Raw genomic sequence first — 9,303 nt, 5'->3', positions numbered from 1 at the left:
AATAAAATTTAAATTTATATAAATGTTTAAAAACCACTTTGACACTGGACACCTTTGAAATATTTAAATGAGGAACGTACCTGTCTTCTCTTATAATGATGAAAGTAAACTTCAAAAAAGAGTTGACAAATGAACCTAATGTTTGTTATAGATTTCATAAGGAAACCTAAAAACAGTTGGGGAATAAGGCTATGTGTTTGTTATAGGTTTCAACACAAAAAGAAACTTCAAAAAAGATGATTGGACCAAAAAGAGTTGACAAATGAACCTAATGTTTGTTATAGATTTCATAAGGAAACCTAAAAACAGTTGGGGAATAAGGCTGTGTGTTTGTTATAGGTTTCAACAGAAAAAGAAACCTCAAAAAAAGATGATTGGAAGGTAAAATTTACCAAAAAGCTTTGAAAGGTCCTGGCCTTTTAATCTATGATCCAGAAACTGAAGTATGAAACACAAGCAAATGTCGTAGTTATTTATTCATATGAGAGTTAGTGAGAACCGCTGTTCTGCCCTTTCAATGACCTAAAAGCTACAATCGGTACCTAAGCAGATATCGTATTGATTCTATTTATCCCAAAAGTCTGCTGAACTGCATGCAAAAGCTGTGCTCACTATCTTTCTTTTTGTTAGGTTTGTATTATGCAGACCCAAATGTCAAAGTTGCCAGTGGTCACCATCTATATTTCGTTGTGTATTGAAGACTTTTTGGTTTTATAGTCCCTATCAATTTTGCCAAACTCTTGTTCTTTTCAATTCCAATGGACCTACAAAGACATAAGTGCCTTCCAGAAAGGTTATGTGGTACTTACCCGGTATCATATTTTGATGCTGCAGCTTGTTATCCACGATGTCGACCTCAGGTCCTCATTCTGTGGACACCAGCCAGCGCCAATCCTTCCAAAATGACACGGATCAATCTAAAACCATTGTGAATATCATCAGAATTTTCACTTGATTCAAAAACAACTGCAACCCAATCCTTAGAATATGACAGGGATCAAACTAACATGATTGCTCAAGAAAACGAAAACGAGCAGAATGTTCACTTGATTCAGAAACAACTGCAACCCAATGATTCATATTGGAATTTCATCATTTGGAACTGAGAAGAAACTTGGTAAGCAACAACATAATCAACACTTACTGTTCGAAGTTTGAACATGGACCAATACAGATTTTCGCATGCAAATGGCATGCCTTAACATAACACCAGAATATATGGAGAAGAATTGTCACATTTATTTTACAATGTTTATGGGCTAAACTAATCTCTAGTTCATGAATTCAAGGAATATAACTGAACTGCTCCTCAGCACTAGGCAATAAGTTGTGATCGACTCTGAGAACAACATCTAGCGTATGGATGTTACCTTTGATCTTCCACAAAGGTAAGTAATGCCTATCTCCATTGCACGAACCAAGTGCTAATATGGACGAGATGTCCATATGGAACTTGAAACTGCATAAAGCTTAATAGACAAGTATTATTACTTCCCATGCATTTCAAGATGTATTAAGAGGAAGAAGAAGAAGAGTACTGGCTTAAATTTTGGTGTAACTTCTGAGACATGAATGTACGGTGAAGTGAAGAAATTCTATTCCTCCCTCTTCTCCTGCAAATAAATTGGGTACCAAGAAAAAAACGAAAAAATTTAAGTGCCTGACAGAGAAATAAATAGATAGATACTAAAGGTTGGTGACATAGTTGAAAGCGATGGCATTACCGGATGCAAGTAAGGGGGGCTGATGCAGGTGCGTTCGTCGCTTGAGCTTCCTGTTCTAGGATATGGGTTGAAAACCTGAGCTTGAACCTGGGCTTGAGCCTGAGCTAGGCTCCCGGAAATGGCTAGATAGTTTGGATCATAGCCGGGTCCGCTGAGCCTAACAATGTCAGTCTGGTCATAATTAGTGGCGCGGAGTATATGGTCCCTTGGAATATGCGACTCCATGATATTCTGATCCCTGAAAATTTGGTCCCTCGAAGATCCTGCCAATCCCATTCCCATCCCCATCGGAGGAATTGCAATCCCTGCATTTATATACTTGGAAAGCTCGGAGCGCGCATGATGCAGCTCTGTCTGCAACTGTTTCACCTGGTGCTGCAGGATCGAAATTGCTCCCACGCACCCGTAGACCGGATCCTTCACCCTCGCGTCCGCCTCGTAGGCCAGTGAATTCACCGCGTCTTCCCGCTGGTGGGGATGCAATTCATTCAGCAGCTTTGTCACGTTGCTTGCTCCAAATATCTTGTGAACATTGGCGAACTTCTGCGGTTGGTCCGGGGGAAAATATGGAGCAAACACGCATTCCAGAGTGCACTTCCTTCGAAGAAATTTGCAAGCAGCGCAAGGAGAATTGGATGAAGACGCCATTTCTGTCCAAACACAACCAGACAAGCCATGAAAATGGTCAACCGATAATCCCGGAGGCGTCAGAAACCCATCTAAATGAACAATAAGCCAAAAAAAACAGATTATGCCGTGTCGTTTTCCCTTAATCTTTGCCCGACTTTGTCCCTTGCCATGGTTATTTTCTTTGGAAGCTTGGTCAAGATAATAGCACTGACAGAGCTTTTCATCGGCAGCAGAATTGTAGCTAGCTTTGGTGTAGCAATAGTTTACAAAATTCGAGAAGCAATCAATCAATCAAGTAACCCTAGAAAGTTTGTCCCGAGGATTACAATATCGAAACAGATCTCCAAATATTGTACAGAAATTTAGGCAATCACTTAAAAATTACAGACCACACAGTGTCCCCGGGTCGAAACCAGAAACTTGCAATGCATCGTTATGCCTAGGTTTAGGTTTTTAGGGTCTTCTATCTATCTATCTAGTACGTTGTACTTTGTAATTTTGCATGACCACTGTCAAGAACATAAGCCAAGAACGAAGCGACACGGTTTTATAATGTGAATAAAGTGGTGACCCCAGTTTCTCTGAGATAGCAAAGATTAAAATTCTATCATAGGTTTCCTAGAAAACATTCCTTTTGTAGGAATCAGCAGACCCCTAGGGTTTATTACTTCGACTGCCTGCCTGAAATGAAAAATTAGGTTATTTTTCCAAGATTGCAACATCGAGATGAAAGCAGGAATTGAATTCAGCTTTAATAAGCCCCGCAGAAGAGGCATTGACTGAAATGAATTAGAAAAAGGAGCAGCAGCTGAGGTGGAGTTGTTTTTTCTTACACTGAGGACTTAAAGAGCCGAGCTTGAGAGTTGGAACGGTACACTAGCAGTGTTGTTGTCTCGTGTGAAGCAAAGAATTGTTGTTGTTGTGATTGTAATGAGGTGGAAGCTGGTCTCCATGCTCTCTTTTTCTTTTCCTTTTTTTTTCCTGAAGGCAAATCTAGTCAAGATCTGTCTGCAAAAGATCTGAAGAAAACCCTCTTGAATCCGCCGTGGGCAATCATTTGAATTGAGTGGTCAATCCAGTCTGCCCCTGCCCTTACCCCTCTCTCTCTCATTCCCCACACCCCACACAGAAAACCAGCAGCAGGAGGGCAGCAGGCAGCGCACCTGTGACGCAACAGTACTTTCTCTGCTCTGCACTGCCAGACGATTTGCCAGAAGATTCATTCATTCATAGCGCCTAAGACACAAAGAAAGTAGAAGGGAAATAAAGAACCCCCTCCCCCTGCAAGAGCCACAGTATAATAATGCCCACAATGCTTACGGATTTAGAGATTTAGTAAAATGGGCATTATAAATTACACAGTTCTAGTGATGCAAGTGGGCACGAGAAGAGACTTAAGCAAAGCGGCCCTGGCGCTGTGCTGGTACTACTGGCCGCTGCCTCTGCTGCTGTTTCTGCTGCTGCTACTAGCGCTGACGACGACGACGACCACCCACCACTCCCACCCTTCAGTTTTCCGAAGTCGGGAAATTGAAATTGAGGAAATTGAGTTCCCTCACCACAACACCACCTGTGTGTAATCTGGACACGTAACAGAACCCGTTGGGCATTGGATCCAATTTTGCAAACCTCCCTCGAGCCACGCCCCCTTCTTTCCAACGGAAGGCTCGGGGCACGCGTACCTGTTCACCCCTTACCTCTTTGACTCTCATCCCTTTTCCCACTCTAATCCTCTAATCCACTCGACAGATGTCGGCCATTCCACCTGACCTCAGGCGGTGTTCCGGTCATCCTGGGAAGACAGAAAACAAGAATCCAAGAGCGGTGGATGATGATGATAATGGATGTTGATGATCATCATCATGATGGTGGTGGATGATGTTGATGTGATTCATTCATTGCATGGATGTGTCCATATCTATTGTGCACGTCCTTATCTTGGGGTTTGGGAAGGTTCTTCTCCTCTCCTCTCTGCCCCCTCCCTGCCCAGTGAATACGAGTGTTCTCAGGTGGGGACAAAATGGAAGTAAGTACTCACCCCGCCCATTACGTTATTTATGTTGGTTGCGTGATCTCTCGATCGCCAACAGCTCCTTTGCATTTAATACTTTTCTCCCTCGGTTACAGCAAATTTATATTTTTGTTCGTCCATAAAAAGTTAGAAGAGAGAGTTTGGCTAAGTTTGAAAGTTTCGGAGAATCTGGGCACTCATATAAATTAAATCACGGTTAAATGTAGATAAACATCAATCGCTTTCCATTAATAAAAAAATTCTTATTCATAAAAAGTTAAAAATGAAACTATTAATTCTTATTCATAAAAAGTTAAAAATGAAACTTTACTTATTATTTGAACATAAATTTGATGGTTTCAATTAATTAATTATTTATTTTATAATCATATAAATTAAATGACGAATGAATATCAGTGCAGTTATATAAATTAAATAATTGGTAAATATAGAAAAACATTCATTTATGCAGTGTATATAATATCGTTGAAATATTCTTGATTTTTAGAAATATCATGATATTTTTGGGGAGATATCATCAAGAAAATATCGCGATATTTTGTCTCCCCAAAAATATCGCTATATTTCTGAAATATCCGCAATATCTCGGGGAAATATCGTGCTACGACCTAAAATATCGTCGGGAGACAGCAAAAATTGCCGCCGTGGCTATAAAAGTCCAATTTTGTTTTTTTTTTTCAATCATTTTTCATTTCTGATTGCTAGAGAAGGAAGGGGAGAGCTATGTGCTTGATGAAGGAGGGTTTGAGTATTGAATACCTATTATCGCCACCAACAACGAAGATTTTGTTGATCTAAGCTTGAAGAACAGTGAGACAATTTCATTTCTTCCATTAACAGGATGTTCAAATAAACCCCTATGTTAATGAATTTTTTGATAGTTTTAGGATTATTCTTGCTTGCCTATTTGCCTACAATCATTTTGCTTGTTTTTTTTTCCATTTGCTATCATTTTCATGCCCATAAAGCAAATGCATGGGTTTTCTCCATATTTGGAGAGAAAACTCCATTTTTTTTTTTAACTTTCAAAGGCACCCTCTTATTGTCATTTATGGTTTTTCATTGAATTTACATTGCAAAAAATGTAGCAAAAAAATCATTTTGTAAAATGATGTGGTTATTATTTATTAATTCCAATTTTTTTTTTTGTTCCCTAGGTTTGAGTTAGCTCACTACAAAATTCAAATATGCCAAAAGCCTTAGACCCATTTTGGGAGTATGGGAGCCCTGATGGTGGGACAAATCAGGCATATCTTACATGCAAATTGTGTGTGACCAGGATGATAGGAGGGGTTACACGACTGAAATACCATCTTGCTAGACTCACTAGACATGATGTTGGGATTTGTACAGTTTCTAGTCCGGAGCTTATACAAAAAGCTCTTGAGGCAATTGATGAAAAAGACAGAAAGAAACAAGGTTGAACGTGCAGGTAGATCTTTCGAGATACCTTCTCTTGATTTTGATGTTGAGGGTAGTGGGAGGGGCTCCACATCATCACCTGCTACTGCTAGTGCGAGGTCATCATTTTTTGTTCCACGAACAAGACATGGATCACAACCTGGCATAAAATTGCTTGTTAAAAAAAAGGAGAAGAAAGAAGCGGATAGAGCCATAGGGAGGTGTCTTTTCTGGAGCGACTTACCTCTCAGCATCACTAAAACCAATCCATTTTGGCAGCCAATGTGTGATGCTATTGTTGTTGTGGGCCCAGGGTACAAAAGTGCTATATATGAGGAGTTGTGGGGGCCAATTCTTCAAGCAGAAAAGCAGGACATCAACTCTAGATTGGCGGAGTTAAAAAAAAAACATGGGAAGTTACTGGATGCACAGTGATGTTTGATCGTTGGACAGATAGGAAGGGTAGGACCCTTCTAAATTTCTTGGTACATTGTCCTAAAGGTGCCATGTTTATTAAATCGGTGGATGCATCAAAACATATCAAAGATGCAACAACGATATGTGAGTTGTTAGATGGGTTCATTCAAGAGATTGGTGTGCAGAATGTGGTGCAAGTCATAACAGACAATGCAACTAATTATGTGTCTGCCGACAAGATGCTTATGGAGAGGCATCACACATTGTTCTGGACTCCGTGTGCAGCACATTGTCTTGATTTGTTGCTTAAGGATATGGGGAAACTCTCCTTCATTAAGGAGGCAGTTGATATGGCTAGGAGCATCCCCAAGTTTATTTATAACCATGCTTTTGTTCTTAGCCTCATGAGGAAGTTCACTAGAAACAAGGAGTTGCGGCATCCTGCGATCACACGTTTTGCCACAAACTTTATTACTCTTCAGTCTTTGCTTCGATGTCAGTTCGAGTTGAAGCAAATGTTTGTGTCTGATGACTGGCGTAATTGTAGATACAGCAGGAGACAGGACGGGAAAGCCATTGCAAAAATGGTGTACTCTGAGACATTTTGGCATGGACTAGAAGAATCATAAGCCTGCAATGGCTTATTTGTATGAGGCCATGGATAGGGCCAAGGAGGCCATTTGTTCTTATTATGCAGACAAGGGTTCTGTTGGCCTTGATAGGCATATGATGTTATGGGATGTGATTGATAGTCGGTGGATAGGGATGTTTCATCGACCCATTCATGCAGCAACACTCTTCCTCAACCCCGCATTTTCATACAAATGCGGCTTTGATTTTGATGGCGAGGTGATGGAAGGGCTCCATTCCTGTATTCATAGGATGGTACCTGATCCTGAGCTTCGTAGCAAAATCAATCGCGAGATACAGTATTATCAGGATTGTGTTGGCCTATTTGGCTTTGATGATGCTATTAGGGAAAGGACCCTCTTCATGCCACGTAAGTGACAAGTCATCACTCATTAGAAATTAGAATTTTCAATTTAGAATTTCCTTACTTATAATTCTATTTTTTTAAATTCAATTATGTAACTTTTATTTTAAAGTTTAATTATGTTTTAAGTTTTTGAATTTTTTATTTCTTTATTTTGTTGTAGATATTTGGTGGCGAAGCTATGGTGCAAGGGCACTAAATTTGCAGAAATTAGCCATAAGAATCTTGAGTCAAACATGTAGCTCTTCAGGGTGTGAGTGCAATTGGAGTGTATTTGAAAAAATACATGCAAAAAAACACAACAGATATAACTTTGAGCTCCAGCCTTCAATTGAGCAATTACACTTATTGTAATTTTTTATTTTTTATTTATGACTTTCAAGTGTCAAGAGTCAAGACTCATTAGTTTTTTTTTACACTCTTACAGGTTGGAGTTCGCATGCCTCAATGATTTAGTGTATGTGCATTACAACATCCGACTTCAAGTGAGGCAAATAGAAGCACCAATGGATCCAGATGCCATTTCCTTAGACAATATTGATGTATTGTCTCAGTGGGGGGTGGAGTATGAGGAGCCCATCTTGGAGGAGTCACCTTCATGGTTAGAGCCAGATGATCCATTAGAACAGGGGCAACGAGAGGAGGAGAACTCGGAGGAGGAGCAACATTGGGAGGAGTAGGAGGAGGAGGAGGACACTGTGGGAGCATCAACATCAACACCATCTGTTATAGATATAGGAGAGCACAGCTCCATACCTAGCACTCATTATTTGAAATTAGGTGCAGAGGCAGGGTCAGGGCCTTCTACTACTAGGGGCAGGCCTGGCAAACAATGCATCATGTTTTCCTGTAAAAGGGGGAGAGGGCAATGATTTCAGATAGATAGCTGCTAGTTTTCTTTGTTATGCTACATATAACTCATGATGATGAGATACTTTTATATATGTGATGTTATTTTGTATTGGTTCTCCACATTTGAGTCCTTGAATGGACAATTATCAGAGATCAACTGGATTTTGGTATCACCTTTGATGTATCATTCTTTTTGACATCATATATATCAGTGTTTTCGTCATATTTATGTGCCAATGTGTTTATTTCATGTTGTTATTGCTTTATATGTTTAAGAATCTGAAGAAAAAAATGAATATATTATGCATTTTTTATGCTTGCCGATATTTGCCGATATTTTCGCTGATATTGCCGATAAGATATTTTCTGGATCCTCGCTGATATTTTGTCGATACCGATATTTTCAACACTGCATTTATGTGAAGTTTTCTATTAATTATTCATTAATGATTTAGTTGAAACTTTTGTTAGTTCAAATTTAGCAACATAAAAAGTTAAAAGCTAGAATTTGGTTATTTGAATATAAGTTTGGCAGTTACTATTAATGATTTAGTTGAGAATAGTAATATAAATTAAATAACTAGTGAATATAGATAAGCATCAATCTATGTAACACTTTTCAATAATTATTTTACTTAGTTGAGAATTTGCATTGTCATATAAATTAAATCACTACTTAATATAGATAAGCATTAATCAATGATACAGATAATATTGAATGACTAATGAATGTGGATAAGCATCAATCAATTATATAAATCATAGACTCAAAACAATAACATAAAATGCACAAAAAACCATGTTTGTCATGAATGTCTAGTAAACAATGTAGAACTCTGTAGCTTTTTGGCATTCCAAATAGCTCATTATTAAATAGGGGTAGTTTAACTAACTAAAAAAATGACATTTTTTTAGCGAAACTGACACTATAATTTTCAAGAAGATTGTAAATTTTTATTGTTTAAAATGCACTTTTGAATGCATAAATGGATTCAACACCTTAAAAAGACTTTAAAACATTTGAAGTTTGTAGTTTAAAAAATATAAACTTATCATATTTATAAATCTATCCCAAATTTTGAACAGAAATTCATTTCCTCGAATTCAGTACATAATAGACTTGCACAATCTTAATTTTCTTTCTTCCTTAAAAATAAAGCAAATACAGTAACAAAATCACTGCTATATAATAGAAGTTCATAATTTTGATTGTTTTTCTTTCTTTAAAGATAAAATAAATACACTAACAGAAA

General features: G+C 38.3%; 1 protein-coding gene across 1 annotated transcript; it reads right to left on the bottom strand.

Annotated features, from left to right (window-relative positions):
- Nucleotides 1–1,050: 1,050 nt before the first annotated feature.
- Nucleotides 1,051–4,065, bottom strand: LOC149151404 (LOB domain-containing protein 25-like). Its single transcript, XM_089438867.1, has 3 exons — nt 3,188–4,065; nt 1,725–2,374; nt 1,051–1,613 (listed from the first exon to the last, which is right to left on the bottom strand). Exons 2-3 carry the CDS (start codon nt 2,370–2,372, stop codon nt 1,596–1,598), a joined length of 666 nt encoding a protein of 221 aa, XP_089294993.1. The 5' UTR covers nt 2,373–2,374; nt 3,188–4,065; the 3' UTR covers nt 1,051–1,595.
- Between the last annotated feature and the right edge of the window lie 5,238 nt (nt 4,066–9,303).

The sequence above is a fragment of the Pinus tabuliformis genome, chromosome 9, assembly GCF_031772625.1.
Source record: "Pinus tabuliformis cultivar Carrire ecotype Pingquan chromosome 9, CPIR1, whole genome shotgun sequence".
NCBI classification, from domain to species: domain Eukaryota; kingdom Viridiplantae; phylum Streptophyta; class Pinopsida; order Pinales; family Pinaceae; genus Pinus; species Pinus tabuliformis.
Note: the sequence above shows the minus strand (reverse complement) of the source record. Positions and strands in the feature narration are given on the sequence as shown.

Excerpts from the sequence above, each read along its gene's own strand:
- LOC149151404 (XM_089438867.1), bottom strand. The coding sequence starts at position 2,372 with ATGGCGTCTTCATCCAATTCTCCTTGCGCTGCTTGCAAATTTCTTCGA.